Raw genomic sequence first — 18677 nt, 5'->3', positions numbered from 1 at the left:
AAGCTTTACCAACAGCGGGTTCAAGTCTGTTCGTTCGCAGTAAAGGGTTAAAAATAAGGAGAATAAATAAAATTAACTAAACTGAAGTTTTTTTTTAAAGTTTTAACATATCACGTACATGTATCGTTTGTCTTGTGTTTACTGTACTTCACGAAGTTCAAATTCGTGTTCAGAAAAAATATCACGGTCATGTTATATTATATTATATGTTATATTTTCGGAGATGAGGGCCGAGCGTACCCCATTATGACCAATTGGAGATCGTAAAAAAAGGCTTTTCAATATGATTGGTCCAATTTACTCAGTAGTGGCTGACAAAGTGTTCGAAGGTACCAAATTGCACGAGGCTCTAGCCATGTTCGCGGGTGGTATCTTGGCGGTAAAATAAATTTCTTTTCAAGGAGTGAAGAGAATTTACCGTCTACACTTTCAAGTACAAGTTGAAAAATATCGCTGGCAAAAGCGGGGATTAGGTCGGCAAAGAATATAAATTGTTAACGTTTAAGTTGGAAACATGTGTTCATCAACGTAAACGAAAAAACCCACTGAGAGATGCCTTGTCTGATAACTGAGAAGAAGAAATGTTAAAATAAAACTCCGGCAAAGAAAATAAAATCTATTAGCGTACAAAGGAAAACTGTCCCAACAGCAACATCTGTAATTTCCAGCCATGCATGCAACATTTTTACTCCTTTAGTCTCCTTTAATATTCCTTGACTCAAGCCTGACGCCAGGTGTCTCTTGTGAATAATGTACTGTGATTGTTCTCATGTTACATGTTGTATCTTAGTTGTTAAACTCACAGAGCCCCTCGCCCCCCCCCCCCCCGCGACTGTACATGTCGTATGGTATTGTGGATTGCGCAATGTACCTTTGAAGTTTTAACGTTCAGTTTTTTAACACGAACTGTGATCAATGTGTTTGCAAAGATTTTCTCCATATCCTCTACTCTTAAATTGAAGTTAAATAATAAGAACAACACAGAGAGGACAAACACGTTGGATATAACAATTTATTTTGAACTGCATCTCGTCATTTGGGTGTGTACTTTTCACAACTACTAACGTTGGCCACCAAGGTCAGTTCAATACTACAAGGTACCTAACTGTTGCACGCATATAAGGGCTGCATAGCCTAATGTTAGGCCTAGCTATCCACCCTCAAGCACTGCATGGTAATGGCGTGTGCCTATCGTAGCTGACAATGTCGTCTATCAGAATAGCTTTCTCTTGTTGCAATTTACTTTCATATTGCAAAAAGAACGGTAAATAGGAGAAACCAAAGTCAACAAACTTTGTTTTTTTCCAGTATTTGCAATTCACATTTCGGTTTTTTCGGTTTTCTTAAAATAAAAAATAGTACCGAAATTCGGTCGGAAAAAACGGTTTCAGTACTAAAACCGGTTTACCGTGCAGGCATATGTCCAATCACACATTGTTGAAGAGAGTTGAGATGTATCTTTCCAACAATATCATTAAATTGTTTAGCTATCCAACATACAGTACCAGACTACCAAGGCTCAAACTTGTCCAAATATACAGCATGCCAATTCCCTACAAGTGACATTTCTATATCCTTGGTTCATTTTCACATTACATTATCAGAGCAATTACTTCTAAATGGTTATCTGGATGGTTTTAATTGGAACAGTGACTGTAACCATCTTTGAATGCTCTTCAAGCTATTATGAACTGATGTTTGTGGTCATGGTACAATCTGGTGCACATGTTAACGTTGTGGCCATTTAGAAAGACTTGATGGCTGCTGAAATATTGTAAAAGTATACACTGGTAAACATAGTGTATACATCATAATAAAATGTATCTTATAAGTGAGTTTTGTGCCATGCAGTGGTTTCCAATAAGATGTTCACTGCTCTATGTAATCAGTGTGGCTGGTAGCCTGGTACTGAAAGGACTCTTATTTAGCATAGACATCAATACACACTTTCCCAAATGTGTCTGCCACTCACTGAATTATACAATAGCACACAGCTCGTTGTGAAGAACTGCTCGCCACACTGTTCCCTTTACCCTACCACCATACCCAATGTATGACCTATTCAGGGATTATCAATCATGTGTGCGACTATTTAACTTCTAGACAGTCGTGGAAGAGTAAAAATTGGTTAGGACAGTATCATCACCTAAAAGAGTCAGAAGGATAATCTGCACTGTAGGAATTTGGTTGGTAACACACAACATACTGTATGTCCCATACATCACGCTGTGTCCCATACAGTACTCCCATATATGTCAATTTTTTAAATTATATCATTAGTATGAATTAAATTTCACAACAAATTGTATTTGTTTTGATAACCTTTAATGGAAATTAGAACTTTACAAAATATCATTAAAATTGATCACTTCCATTTTTTATAAAGACCTTAGGAACTTGTGATACAGGTATGTGACATTCAGCATTGGAAATAGCTAATCAAATAAAGAAACTTTAAACAATAGTCAAAAGCTTGCAACGGATTGGTCAATAAATTCCAAAATCAGAAAAATACAAATAGTTGAATGAACTAGTTATGTCATCAAAATCTAATGTCCCATACTGTAGTCACACTCCTATGCAAATTATGCACAAGTCATTCATTAACTACACATGTTCCATGAGATGTCTTTAGGAAATCAAAGCCTTCAGTTCCTTTAGCTTTACAGTGATACCAATAAGCCCCATTGTCAAATCCTGTGGATCAAATGAAGCCTCTAAGCTAATGAGGAGGCAGGTCTATTACATCGGGAATATGAACAACATTTGGTCATCCGTCAATGGTGACCAAAAAGATTGACATTTTTTCATGAATTTAGAGTTAAACTTTCACATGTAATTTGTTCTTGACAGAAGCAACTGGCATTGACAATTGATCGAATTTTCATGTCTAAACTCTACAGGTATATAATATGTATACTTGTGGTGATGTACCCTTACAGCATGTGCATGTGTTCTGCATAACACTGCTGTAGCCATTGTTGTTTTATTTTCCCCTTATCAAAACAAATTAATCCATTAATGTTCCCTCTACAAGTTTCTCACAAAAGCATAAATTATGCTTTCCTCTAATTTCATGCATATATGCGTGAAATTAATGTTTTTGGTTCCTTGCTAAAAGCAAAGGACCCTATGTATTCAGGTTGGCGTGGGTGTGTGTGTATGCGTGCGTTTGTTTTGCTATCTGACCAAGGACTTAAACAAACGAATTTCAGGTACTCGGTTGTGATTTCTAAAGAATCACCACGTCCTCGGAAGAATTCTATTGTATGGGGTATTATTAAAGTTAGGGTACGTGGATTTGAACAATGGAAAATACAATGGGGTCCTCGGTCTGAATGAAACACAAACATGCGTGTATGTGTGTGTGTGACGCTTTAGCTTGTATGCATGATAACTCAACAAGGGATTGACTGATCATGATCAATCTTGGTGGGTGGGTGGCCCATAGTGAGTAGATAAGCTCTATTGTTTTTGGTGCCCACAAAGGTCACCAAAGGTCAGTTATGGCCCAACAACCCAAAATAATAAAACTGCAGTAACTCCCAGTGCCAATAAGCGACAAGGTTGATATTTTGGGACAAGTTGTGAACTGGTTAGGAAAACATTTTGAAACTTAACAGTCATGTGATCTGAGGTCACCAAAGGTCAATTAATGTTATAAAACAAGTATTTTTGCGATAACTTGAGAACAAATTGTCCGTTAGGGTTGGGAGTTGCTTCAATGTAATCCAATTGTCGACCCGCATCTGGGTGACCCTTGACCTCAATTTGACCTCTGGTGACCTTTAAGTGTTTTCGATGCTATTTTCAGATGTCAAAGGTACCTTCCGATCATAAATATTGATAGGTTAACCCCAGTGTGACCTTTGTGTGCGAACTTATTTGGGGTCAAAGTTTTCGGTTGGAGTTAGGATGGCTGTACAGACTTGTCGTGTTGATTTTTGGAATCAGGAGATCAAACTACATTTGAAACCAAGGTCAAAAGGTCACATTAGAAAAAATATGCTTAGTTTGGGAGAAAACAGGCGAAAAAGAAAATTTTTGGTTTTGATGCTAGATTTGGATATCAAAGGTACCTTCCGATCAAAAATGTCAAAGGGGTGACACCCGGGTGACCTTTGTGTGTAAAGTTATACAAGGTCAAAGTTAATTTTCAGACATTTAATGCAATAGCTCCCAGTGCCAAGGTGTGAAAAGGTTAATATTTTGAGACAAGTTGAAAATAGTATAGAGGAATATTTTCAAACTGAACGGTCATGTGATCCGAGGTCACCAAAGGTCAATTAATTTTAAAAACTAGTATTTTGGGTGAGAAAATGGGCCAAGAAAAAATGTTTGAATTTTTACAGTTTTGATGCTATATTCACGTCTCACCAATCAAAAATGTCAACGGTGACCTTTGTGTGTGAAGTTATATGAGGTCAAAGTTAATTTTGAGACATTTAGTGCAATAACTCCCAGTGCCAAGGTGTGACACAGTTGATATTTTGGGACAAGTTGCAAATGGTATAGGGGTATATTTTCAAACTTAATGGTCATGTGATCCAAGGTCACCAAAGGTCAATTAATGTTAAGAAACAAGTATTTTTGCGATAACTTGAGAACGAATTGTCCGTTAGAGTTGGGAGTTGCTTCAATGTAATCTAATTGTCAACCCGCATCAGGGTGACCCTTGACCTCAATTTGACCTCTGGTGACCTTTAAGTGTTTTGGGGATTTGTACAGTTTCGATGCTATTTTCAGATGTCAAGGGTACCTTCCGATCATAAATATTGATAGGTTAATCCCAGTGTGACCTTTGTGTGCGAAGTTATATGGGGTCAAAGTTTTCGGTCGGAGTTACGATGGCTGTACAGACTTGTCGTGTTGATTTTTGGAATCAGGAGATTTAACTACATCTGAAACCAAGGTCAAAAGGTCCATGTAAGATCAGTATACGAATTTGCTATTGGTGCTCCTGGTCTTGCTCAAAGCACCATGCAATGTTGTGTGTTTATAGGCCTACTTGCTTCTAGCCATTCTTCAGAAAGCGACTGTCGTAAAAGCCCGAAATCCCCAAAACTTCTTGGTTTCACAAACGAAAATTAAATTAAACCTAAAACTGGATGTTTTGACTCGGCATTGGTGTGACAACTAACCTAAAGAATATTAATGAATAATATTTATGCTAGCCCTATATGTACATACTATACACAATAACCCTACTTCAAAAGCACTATGAACATTTTAAAGACTAAACTATTTGGCCTTTCATATCAAGCTTCAATTTGAAGCTGTTAGTAGTGTGATCATGAACCTGATAGAAACCATTTTAGCAAAGAGTGTCAAGACATAAAATTATCATAATGATTTGATCTTTGATATGATTGCTACTGTGCTATATGCACTGAAGAGTATTTTTAACAGAGCCCATTCAAAGTTTTGTTCCTGTTTAATGTGTCATTTGATTTCTTTAATCCTATATTGCTACTCATGAAGAAGCCAAAGATGTTTCAATAACAGAGCTCAAAATATGAATACTGTACATAGTATATTTCCTCCCCTGCTTTAAAGAATTACTTCAAATTTATGAATGTCTTGGTCAAGTTTGTATTGATTATCAATAATATCAGAAATTCTAGCATATTTTACTAGAATAATCTGGAAAATTTACTTTAAGAATCATGTGCAGGAAATCACATACTTCATGAAATTTTTGCCAAAGTTGCTCAATAATGCAGCCATTGATTCATTGAATGCTTAAACCAAGGTTTGAATGTTTTATCTTGTAGATGGACATCGGCAAAGGTATCCTACAGTAAATGGATTGACCAATCAGCAACATGTTATCCTAGATATCAACAGAGAGGATGAACTGACTTGCTTGTGGAATGGAGTATCAAAATCTGGGTATCTGAAATGGGACATCATCAACCCCTCATCTGATGGGATCATCATAACTGATCATCGCACTCACACAAGAGACAATGGAGATGGGACTTATGACCTCTCACTTCACTCCACGCTGAGTGTCCCCAATCCATCAGTTCTCCGTGTTACTCTCCATTGCAAGGTAGCAGCTCCAGCTGATCAATGGTACCCAGAGATCACCACAGCAGAGCTTCTTCTTCCTGCAAACTGTAAGCCCCATGAAAAGTTACATCAAGTAGATTGTTGACTTTGCTGTGTGCACATTAATGAGCATTTTGCACAAATACAGTGTTCATTGTATAAATGTCATAAAGAGGTACTTAAAATGTAGACATAATGGGTTATTTCCATATTATATCTGTTCTTTGCAGCCAAAATACTTAAGTTCCAAGGGTACAGTTTAGCTTATCACGTTTTTTACCAATTGTAATATGATCTCAATGTAGTGTGATCTCTGAGTCTACTAGTCATTCAGTGCAACCCCAAGTGAAGCATATCCACCCAAGGGATATAGGTACTCTGGTGAGTGAAAAATTTCTTCAGTAGTGAGGACCCTTCTTGTGCTGAGATAGGGGAAGATGATATAAAACAACCAAACATTTTATCAATTTACAGATAAATACACTCTTATGAAAAGAAAAAACATTTAATTGAAACACTGATGTGAAGCGGTATCATTTGCACTGGGCAGTGGTAATTCTCTGCTCAGACCATTTTGGGCACTTGATTTGTCTGACAGGACATTACTGTTTCCATGGTGACAAGCCAGGCATCAATGTAGAAAGTGGTTGATGACCTAGGCAGTCTTAGCTTTTGCTAGCTTTCTGATCCCTGATATTTTCATATGAACCAAGTTTAGTTCACATACATGCAGAATCAATGAAGTTTAAATTTTTAATATTTTTTCAGCATTGGACAGTATATATTACCAAAGAAGTGATTTAGTAAACTCATCAAAACTTGTCTTGTAGATGTACCATCCCCTTTTGGTTGATGTACTGTGGAGTATCAATAAGATGATATTAAAAAATATTTTTTTTGATAAGTAATATAAGATAAGTCACATGGAATTATTAAACTACTGTACCTATATAAACAGTATACTCGCATTTGCAGTTCTACTGTCATGAATTGGATATATTATCACTTTTCACTTTAAGCATTGTTTTATTGTCTTGTCCATTTAGTTGACTGCCTGCCAGCTTTCCCAGTGATAAATGGATTGACTAGTCAGCAACATGTAGTGTTGGATGTACAGAGAACAGATGTACTGACTTGTTCCATGCATAGAGTCTCACAAGAAGTTTCCCTTCAATGGTTGATCATCACTCCTGACTCATCAGAAGATGTATCGCTGGATGATCAATTTTCCATTAGCGATAATGAGGATGGAACTGTTAACATCACTCTTAACTCAACTGTTACAGTTACTAGTCTTTCAATTAACCGTGTTACTCTTCAATGTAAAGTATCCAGTCTTTCAGCTGACTCCCCTCAAGTGTTCTCAACTCAAGTAGAACTTCTATTACCTTCAGACTGTAAGCAATATCTACTATTACTATATGTTTTTTCTCATGCATCTGATATTGTAGGGCAGGCTACATTTGATAAGCCAACATAATCTATTCAGCATTAATGGTGTGTGTATGCATGTATGTGATATCCTTGGCATGTTAACCATAAGGGACACAAGGAGTACATGGTTGATTAATTGCCCTATCAGTGTTTGCATTCCTTTTTAAGGATTCCAGGTCCTTATTGGTTATCATAGGACTGAAAGGTCACACAAGGTTTCCAGGAGACAAAATGTAAAAAAACATAAATCTTGTTAATGTAAAAACATTCTAAGTTAAGGTTTGGAAGTTTATATTTAATACATGGATCTGTCTTAGTCATTAACAGACCTATTGTCTTTGTCGAGGAGAAAGGTCATCTGAGGTCTCTGGACACAATAAATTAAAATGTTAAATTTGATCAGCTTCATACTAGATCTGTGGTCCAATTTTTAAAGACAAATATGGTATTGATTGTTGTAGAGGTCATACAGTTAGTCATTTGAGTTCACCAGATGTCTGAAAACCCTGTAAATAAAATGTTCCTATTTTAAGTAACTCTTGAGCTTCATAATTAATTTGGGTATCCACATTATTAGGTAAATAAATCCAAATGTTTTGTAATGATGAAGGTCATCTGAGGTCACCACACTGGTTATCTGAGGTCACTGTTGGTCGAAGTATGAAAACCTTGTAACCAGGACCACTTGAGTGCGAGAAACTTGCTGATCATGCGGATTCAGCAATGACATAAAACTTGAAATCTTGTCAGTCATGTTGCATTAAATTATTAATTTGGCAAGGCTTTAATCCTTCATTTTGATTCCTTGTCGAAGGGAAAAGGAATCTATGTGATGGTGATAGCATATACTTGTTTGTGTCTGTGACGCCTTGGCATGTAAACACTGTAACTCCAAAATATAAATTTGTATGAATTCCATATTACGTATGTTGCTCCACCTTAGTACAAAACTCCAATCCTTCTTTGTGAAGGTCCATGGTGATGTGAGATTGATAGAGGTCAAATCTGAAAACCTATTATAAAGCATCAGTTCATTAGCAAAGGTTTAGTGAAGTTCATACTCACTATGAGAATCCATCTCAGTGAGTATAAGAACACTACTTTTTTGGTAAAGGACATTGGTTATTTGAGGTCAACAGAGGTGAAACAATATAGACAAAAAAGTACAGGTTTAATGAACTTCACACTTGGTATGTGATCCACCTTAGTCGGGAAATGAACCAGATTGTTTTCTGGAGAGGTCAAAAACCATGTGAGGTCAACAGGTGTCAAAGGCTGAAATCCTTGTAAACATGTGATAACTTTAAACTTGTATCAAACATCTTTTATAAATTATAAATATATGGTCTGATTAAAGGTAAAACCATGTAATAGAAACAGTTGCATTGGGGCACACTCCAATATATATTTAGGCATGCTACCTTGCTAGACAAGCAGTCCTTATAACTTATTACACAAATGTTTTTGAGCATATTATTTTCAAATATATGAAAATACCTTGTTTTGCAGAGAATGCTTTCTCTTTCCTTGGAAGTAGTACGCACCAATATTACTTAAGCATGAAGAAATGCTTTTACTATTAATATGCATTCTTATTTGTTTTAACTTGTAGTTATCTGCCATCACTTTGAGCCACCATTTATCAGTATATGTCATGTTGCTCTCTGCAGGTAAAGATGACCTCTCCCAGTATAATCGTTTAATACGGGCCACGCTGATTGGTGAGTAAATTGCTAAATAGTATGGAACTGGTTGCGGTAGTAGGAATGCTTGATTTGGAAGTCAATATATAGCATTAAAGCAGAGATTCCAAAGAAACAGTAAGCTTGTTCTCAGTGACTGCATGTTACATAAGGACATTTTTGAAGTGGGAGTGAGCATGTAATGAGTGGGCGTGTGGATTTATAAACTATATGTCTACAATGCATTTAATAATGTAAAATGCTAAAGGCCACGTGATCACATTTTTGGAACAAAATGTAGGGAGACAGCTTTACAGAGATGTTTTTGACCATGGGGAGCAGGTGCTCAGAGTTGAAGGTGCATTTAAAATGTATGGAAGGGCACTGATAATTAAAGGAGGGCCACAATATTCATGTGCTGTTACTTGTAAAGGTTTTGTTGACATGATGGTGGGACAAATTAAGGGGATGGGGGTGGGAGAACACAAGCCTGATATTGGAGGGGATATGCCCTACCCTAGCTACTGGATTGCTGGAGTGGTTAATATTCAAATGGAACCATACGTCACCTTAGACAAATGCTCAGTGAATGATTAAGACTGAGTCATGTTATGGCAATTCAAACCTACAAAACATTGAACCTCAGCGAAGGATCTTCAAAAATTGCTGCATTTTTTATCAGAAAGGTACCTCACAGTAGTTTAACAACCAAGATGATGTTCTGTGTATTACTTGATGTTGCAGTTGCTTGGAAAGTAGGCCAAATCCCACTCACCTCACATTGGCCAAACGATTTGGATAGAAATATATAGTTGCACTAGTACTATTAGTTAATTGTTGCTAGGCCTAGCTTATGACAGTTGAAAACCACTTTAACTTCCTACGTTCAAGAATTAACCAAAAAATTACAAAAGGACAGTTTTTAGCAGATTACTCCATAAGTTCTATTCCTTATGATCATAAATTAACTTAGATGAAACCCTGATGACCATACCTTAGAGAACTATGATTTTCTTTTGTGTAAGAGCATCAGTGACTGGAAGAGTTACATGTCTGTTTATTATTAGTTTTGTTTCCTCCCACTACTTGTTCTACTTGCTGGACATATGAGCTTCTTGAGAGATAAAGGAGTGACCCAAGGATTTACACACAGGAAGTAAGCTATACTCAACTCCTTGATAAAAGTGAATCTGTGTAAGAATGATACTATATAAGCCGTATGCTGTGAAGGTATTGTACATTGCAGCAGTATGTCATATACCGTACAAGGTGGGTGGAGGGAAGGGAAAAGCTGACTATGTATTCAATGTTCACTCCACTACACTATGAAAACATTCATAACTACAGTACATTGAATGTTCATGATTGTTTCATGTTATTACTTACCCTTTTGTATTGCATTTTACTTATTCAGTATACTCCATCTGCAGCACCTGCATCATCATCATCATCATCATCATCATCATCATCATCATCTACATCAGAAGAAAGAGGTTTGAATCTTAACCATTTATTGTCATCCCTTGTGTATGGATTCAAGTATGTGTTTGAAACAGAAGATCATGACACCCATCCACTAAAATGCAAAATGTACAGACTTGAAGCTATTGTTTGCATTATTGTACATGCAATAGACCTCTTGTGTGACAGAGTTCAACATTGGTTTCTGTGCATTATGCTCTTGGCAAAATGTCATCTAATGCACACAGGAGACAAACAACACAATTGCTGACATAGAGCTAATTCATGAGAAGGACGAATGGTTGCTGAAAATTAAAACTGTTGAATGATTACACAGAGCCATCCCTTAAAACCTCCTAATTTATGAAAATGTTCTAACCTCTTGAATGCATATCAGTGATATGTAATTTGCCATATGCCTTAGATGTGGGATGAAACAGTATACTATGAGGAAATTGGGTACTAAGTTTAGTAGATAAAATATATCAAAACGTGTGGACCAATGAATGTGTATCTCAGGGATCATAGGAAGATGAGATATCCAACTGTGTCTAAACTTAAACATAAAAACATGCTAAGTACAAGTTTAGAGTAACATATTGATTTGAATATTAGTACAACGATGTGGCAATGCTAAGTGTACCCTGGATAGCTTTAATTATAAATACTCTTGCTTCATTGTCGTTGTTAATGTGACAATGTTGATCAAGTTTAGTTTCTTCTTGGTTGCTTACCTGATGAATCTATGCAATTGTGATGATGTAGTGCGTACAAGTGTGTTCATGACATTGGCTTGTAAACACAATAATCAATATTTCAAGATGATTTCACTTCATACTTGGTATGTGGAACCATCTTATGGAGTACAAGAGCTCTATTCATTTCTGTGAAGGTCAAAGGTCATTAGAGGAAAACAAGGTCAAAAGTCTGAAAACTTTGTAAATGCGATATCTGAAAAGTACATCTTTGTCGAACTTCATAGTTGGTAAGCAGAACCAGCTTGGTGAGTACAAGTGCCCTATGCAATTTGTGGAGGTGAAAGGTAATTTACTATCAATATTTAAATCAAGTCTGAAATATTGTAAACATGATAACTTATATGTAAACACGATAACAAGAAGCACATATTCCTTGAATGTCATATGTGTAGTATGTAGATCTGCCTTGGTGAGTGCATGAATCCTCTTGAAATTGACAGAGGTCAAAGGTTGCATGGGATCATCAGGTGTCAACCTTGATAATTCAAAACTGAAAGCAACAAATAATCTGTGAGTTTTCTGATGCTATGATTTCTGTATATAGTTAAGTATTGAAGGGGCTCTATAGATCTTCAGAACATAGTCATCCAGTTAATGAAATCTGCTTCTGAGTTAGCTGCTTTAAATCCACTCAAGCTTCAAGGTGTCAACAGGTTATCTCAAATGGTGCAAAAATTGGCTCAAGGGATCAACAAATTATTTAAAACTTTGCTACATTCTCAGTGGTTTATATACTAGATGACTTTGGTAGTACGATGTGAAAATATTGCACAGTGTATAGTCAATGTCATGAACTCTCATTCATTAATAACATTAATAACTATTAAAGCTTTTATAGCTCAAAAGGGATTAAATAAAATGTCTATGTCTATGTGTGTATTTTCACATAACATGACAGTTCTTCCTGGATATTAGAACATTTTTGGAATAAAAAATTTATTTGTAATATCCTGGCCAGTGAAATAAATGGTTGATAAAGGAGAGCTGCAACTAAGAGCAGGAGATCTCTGAAATTTTGTGGTTCTTACTGACTTTTTGGATGAATTAAACTCACTCTACAATAGTGAAATAGTTATGTGAAGTTTTATATCACAATGAATCACCAAAGCGGCTTTCTGGTTGATAAAAACATTTGTATGATCTAACAAAGACTGATTCTTGTGCCCTGTTAGCATTTATGAATCATATGTTGAGATTTTTACATTTACAAAAAGATGGATTTGGAAGCTGCATTTGCAAGAACTGTTTTAGATGCTGGCCGATAAAATATTCCTGAACGAAATTTTAAGCCTGTTCAAACATTTTCGAGCTTAACATGTTAACAAGGTGAACAAATTAAAACTTCTTGATAAAATTTCTACTTAGTATGCAGATCCACCTTATGGAGCTCAAGGAGGCCAGTGTTTTCTGTGGAGAAATGGTCATTTGAGGTCAACAGAGGTCAAAGTCTGACAATATTGTTACTCAACAAAGAAATGTTGCATTAACTTAATACTTTGTATGGAGATCTACCGTACTGAGAACAAGAATCACATCTCTTTCTGCTTTGTTCAAGCGTCATTTGAGTTCAGCAATCAGGAAACTTGTAAATTCTGTAACCCAAGAGTAAAGCTTGCATGAACTTTATACTTTGTATGTGGATGTACCATGTTGAACACTTGATCTGTATTCTACTCTTTGAAAGTTAAAGGTCATTTGAGGCCAACAGAAGTTAGTAAAATGTGAAACAGGATTACTCATAGAAAAGGGAGATGAACTTCATACTTGGTTTGTAGATCCACCTAATTCAGTATGAAAATTTCACCTTAAATGTTCTCATATACTGTAGAATGAGGCAAGGAATTACCAAGCCTTTTTTTTCTGGTTTTCATTACATTAGGTAAAAATCAAGAAGAAAGAGTAAAAGAAAAAAGAGTCAACCAGGAGTGGTTATGAGGACAGAAGAATTACTATGAAGAATGAAGTTACTTGGAGAGGTTTACTTTTTGTACATTTATACATTATACATGACTATTAGTATTTGGCTTCATGGTTGAGAATGTCAAGGAATTAAGGAAATTAAAGTTAAGGTAAAGAAGGAGTCCTGTGTTTAGACCGTAAGAGTGCTACGTGGCCTCTGCAAACAAATAAATCAGCAAATCAATGACTACAACATCTGAACAAGAAATACACTACAAGGAAAAATATTCTGAAATGGGAGGTGGAGAATTAGAACACAAAGGATGATTCTTAACATCTAGCTAACTGATCGATGAATTGTTACTGGTTAAAACAAGTTTGAATTTTCCTACGATACACTGGAACGATAAACATAGCAACTCTAAAGTTGTCAAAATTTAACCTTATACAGCTACTAAACAATAGGAAACTTAAAATTTAGAAATGAAAACTCCCAGAGTACCAGCATAGCAGTTAAATCATCATTTAAGAGAGTAAGAACAATAACAATTTAGTCAAATTAAATGAATGGCAAACAGTCCCTTTAACTTTCTTCATTAAATTCTTGATTCTTAAAACTCTTAACTCACAGGCCCAGCATTAATTAAAGGTGATAGACAACATCATGCAAACCCTCACAACATCTATGGAGGATGTGTCTATATTGGAGTAGAATTAACATATTACCTTAAACTACAATGAAATAAATTAGCAAACAAGAATGAACTATGTATCTTCCTTTCACCCTGAATCTCAAACAACACAGTACGACAACATATCACAAAATGATTAACTTACAGAACCTAGCTTATGCAACATAGCTTGGAAGAAGTACTTAGAACATAACTCAGTAACCATACCTGCTTATACTAAGTCAGGAATAGAATACCATTTCGTACAAATGAAGAAATATTGAAAGTGCTATGGCATTGTATACCCCCTCTTTAATCCATGGCCGGTTAAACGTGCAGTGGCCAGAACACTGAATGTATATGAGCTAGCTTCAAACTCAAATGTAACTACTAGTCTTAGCCATCAATTTGCAAATGACAGTAGCAAATCACAAATACTCTATGTAGCCCTACCATACACTCAGACAACACAGACATAAATGTGCAATACTGGGTACCATAGCTTACAATATAATACTCAAGTGCCATTAACTACCATTTCACATCACTCTAGGTGGAATTAACGTGTTAACTCATTTATTACAAAAACATGATCATGTCATACAGTTGCAGCAAATGCAACCCAACAGTGAGTGAAACTGGTCTAGAATAACACATATTACCTTCACAGCATAACTCTAACATTAGGCATCAGAACATATGCAAGCACTAACTGTAGGTATGCCAAGCTTAAGCCTTGTTAACAGCACATGGCCTGACTGTATTTGAGGGTTTCAAGTCAAATTTAGCCAAAATGACAGGTAAACCCCTTGCCTAAAACTGTGTTTAAAATAATACTTAAAATTTTCTTACCATTACAAACAGGAAACTCTTGCCATTTACCCCCAAAAATATATGGGTTTTTTTTCAATTAATAAGTAATTTTCCTAAGCAAAGCTTGATGTGATGGTTCCTCTATGTTTAAAATCTTTGGTCAACAGTGAACAAACAGCATTGGCCCAGCTGGTGACTAACTGCTTCACTTACTGTAACAATATATATATATAAAACTACTGACTCTGAAGCAAGAACAACAGTACCTTGTGTAGAGTGTTCACAACCTAGTGATTTAACTACTAGATGCTTCTATCCTCACTTACAAAGCCATCTATGGTTTTGCCATAAATTATACTTCCAACTTACTCACCTTACAAATTACAACTAGCTCACTCATATCTTACAGTGCTATTCTCCTAAAAGCACCAAAAATTATAACCAATACGTACAGTGAATGTTCTTTTCAATTTGCATCCCCCAACTCTGGGACATTCTTCCCATCTATTAGCAATGCCCTTACCATAGACAACTTTAAAAGTATCTTAAAAACTATATTTTCAACGTGCTAATCTCATTGGACATTGTAATTTTTAGCTCATACCAGCATGCTGGTGTGAGCTATTGTTACAGTGCGGCGTCTATCACTCTATCATTCTATCACTCTATCCGTCAACAATTGGTAAAACCGCTCCCATTCGCACAGTGTTTGATGGAATTTCATGAAACTTGGACACAAGGACCATTGGGTATAGGGCCATCAGGGATGGTCCAAAATTTGGGGTCAAAGGTCATCTGTGGGCCGTAATGGGCCATTTTGTGGAAATACGCAAAATGCTTCTTCTCCTACAGATTCCATGGTACAATGTTGAGGGTTTGTCACGATAGTACTATGGTAGTTTTACCTTCAGGGTGTTCATGAATTTGAGATCAAAGATCAACTAGGGGTCTTTTGTGGCCCGGTCCGCGGCCTTATATTTTCAAATTGCTCCTGTTCGTACAGTGTATGGCCAATTATAATGAAACTTGGTCACAATGTTCCTCGGGATGAGAGTTACGAGGGGTGTTCGGAAAATTGAGGTCAAAGGTCATTTAGGGGGTCATCGGGGGTCATTCTTTGTAATATTTTCAAATATCTCTATCTCCTCAAGATTTTGATGGATCATATTCAAAGTTGAACTGATGATTGTTGGATTGTGTATGAATAAGGTGATGCCTAAAAATTTTGGGTCAAAAGTTAATTAATTACAATTAATCCCCATTGTTTAAAAAAATCTGAGCCTTCACTTTTTGCCAAAGCTCCTTTAATTTGTCTCCCAGTGTCTGCAGTGTTTGTTTACATTTGTGGTTAAGCTCTGCACAGGCTGTTAGTGGAATTAAAGCAGGACTGGGAGTTGTTATTAACTGTTGAACTGTAAGCATGAGAGCCCTATAGCCAATTAACACTTGCCGATTCTTAGAAGTCTTTGAGCCTGAGGTATGTAGGCAGCTTGTGAAGTTTTGACTTGTAGGGAGTGCTTGTTATGTCTGCTAAGGTAGAGGGGAGAAAGTTTAATAGGGTAGGTCAGTGGTATTGTTTGAGAGAGTGGGTAAAATAGGATTTAAAGGGGAAAATAGGAATTATAGCCAGTGGTGTGGCCTGGATTCTGCTAACGGAGGGGGGGGGGGGGTATCCCTCACGGGCCCAAAATTGGTTTTGTGGGCCCTACATTTTTCAGCTCGAAAAGGTATGAGCTTCTGCACCATTGGTGCTCTAGTTCCATCCTATCATGTATCTTTAAGTATTTATCGTACTATGCTGTATTCTTTTATTGACTTGTATAGCTCTATGAGACAGTTCTTCCGTATTATGTGCGCTCTAAATAAGGATTATTATTGTTAATAAGAAGGTGAGCAGTGACTCTTCTATATCACTCATTCGATAAATGCAACTCGATGAACCTTTCTGTAATCCATAACAAATTAATTAAAGCAGTTACATGCTGAATTTGAAATGAGGAGAAATTCCTCATAGTTTGGGATTTTTTCAAAAAAAAACGTTTTTGCCTGTTTTGATGTTCCACATGTTTTGAGCCTGGGTATTGTACTTCAAGGTCATTCACTTCAATACTGTGCAGTTTTTAATTTCATATAAACAAATACTATTTGCAATGTACTTGTCTGCTTCTGGTTTATTCATTTAATTAAAAGACGTTTCTATAAATGAATGTCAACCAGTACACACATGTACAGTACAAACATGTATAGTATGTATCAATGCTAGGTGTAAACATAGTCTTGTGGCACTCATTGTCCTTATTCAAATGTGTCCCAACCAAACATGATAGTTTTCATTTGTTGTTCATTGTTTTTCATTATGATTAGAGGCTGCTGAGATGTTGGCCGAGTAAGAACGTTTGCTTACGGGCTGCAGTTATCTATGATTTTATTCATTCTTCTAAGACAAAGTTTAAATAATTCTCATCGCCCTCTATTCATTTGGTAACCTGCTTACTGGAAAATGAATAAAAGGGGTAGATGAAGACCAACAAGTAGACTAAACAAGAAAAAATATAGGACTGGCAATGCCCAACCTATGCTAGCCTCTAGCCTAACAAACCGGAGAGGTAGATCCAGCGAGGACGATGTATGTGAGGAGGAATTATCCTAGTTAAATGATTTTCACTCGCTTGAAATAAATGAATGAAGGAATGGTAGATGAACGAGTATATTAGTTACTCTTAGTAATGAATGTGTTAATAATACAAAATAACATATATTTCATTAAATAATGTATTGGAATTGTTATTGTTGCAAAATTGAATTAATATGGCATTGGATTCATGTGATAATGGAGTCTTCATTGATCTGAAAAGAAATCGTTTTGACACAATTGACTATTGTCTATTACTTACAGAAACTTGACCGTGACTGCATGTCGTTCATAATAGGCTAGATAATTATGTATCCAACCGAATGCAGTATGTCCAATTATAAGGCACCTTTTATTTCATCTTCACTCTGGTACTAAAACAAGCTTTCCATTGTTTCTTTTAGTGTAAGTTAAAGTAGTCACCAGCCCTGGCAACAAGTTTACTTGCTACTAAATATGCAAAGTGATCAATATGTTATGTAAGTGCCAGCTGTTCATCGTAACATTTGGAAGGAGCCAGATGTGTTTTATCTGTTATTTCACATGAAGGAACTGTCATGAAACTATTAAATTATTTCTTTTAACCGGATGGGAGCATTTACTTTACACTATTCTGTGCGGAGACATAACCCCCAGCCAGAACCAACAATCACCACTAGGAGGGAAACAGGTCCTTGAAACATACTCAGCACTATCATTTGTATAGCCTTATGTTTTGTTATTTACTTTTCAGTTTTATTTGAGGCGTCCCAGCGGTAAGGCATTAAATTCCTAATTTTTGTATTAATATTATATTAAGAACCCTCAGTGTTTGATTTCCCCATTACATTTATATACAGGAAGATTTATGAAGAAGTTTCTGGATGTACTTGTAGATCTATCATTAACTGAACCGGAGAGAATTCATTAAGAATTTATCAAACAGAAGTATCTTTCTCATTGATCTCATTTTGTTGTTGCCAGTGTACATTTTCTTGATGTGTGTATAGTCTTATCCTGGGAGTGATTGAGAGAGTGTAGAGTCAAACAATTTAATAAGTATTGCACTTCTGATTTCTCCTTTTTCCATGAAATATAGATACAATAAGATACCAATAGCTTGTAAACATGTTAATATCATGTGTATATGTCTCTGGCTTCCCTTTGTTGTTTTATACTTCTGAAATGGTTTTTACTTGAAATAAAGGAATGAAGCCATGGTAGATGGACGAGTACCCAGGGGCGTATCCAGGGGGGGGGGGGGGGCGCAACAGGCGCGCGCCCCCCCCTATTG

The 18677-nt window shown here is 36.2% G+C and overlaps 1 protein-coding gene across 9 annotated transcripts in view; it reads left to right on the top strand.

Moving 5' to 3' along the window:
• Nucleotides 1–13682, top strand: part of LOC139983328 (uncharacterized) — an 81644-nt gene extending 67962 nt beyond the window's left edge. For 3 of the 9 annotated variants that reach the window (XM_071996834.1, XM_071996836.1, XM_071996835.1), the window contains 4 exons: nucleotides 5775–6122; nucleotides 7101–7451; nucleotides 9159–9209; nucleotides 10585–13249. In XM_071996834.1, the coding sequence (XP_071852935.1) occupies nucleotides 5775–6122; nucleotides 7101–7451; nucleotides 9159–9209; nucleotides 10585–10676 (842 nt within the window). In that variant the 3' untranslated portion in view covers nucleotides 10677–13249. The other 6 variants (XM_071996830.1, XM_071996833.1, XM_071996838.1 and 3 more) reach the window with 6 other exon arrangements.
• Nucleotides 13683–18677: the final 4995 nt, after the last annotated feature.

The sequence above is a fragment of the Apostichopus japonicus genome, chromosome 16 (assembly GCF_037975245.1).
Source record: "Apostichopus japonicus isolate 1M-3 chromosome 16, ASM3797524v1, whole genome shotgun sequence".
Taxonomy (NCBI): Eukaryota; Metazoa; Echinodermata; class Holothuroidea; order Aspidochirotida; family Stichopodidae; genus Apostichopus; species Apostichopus japonicus.
Note: the sequence above shows the minus strand (reverse complement) of the source record. Positions and strands in the feature narration are given on the sequence as shown.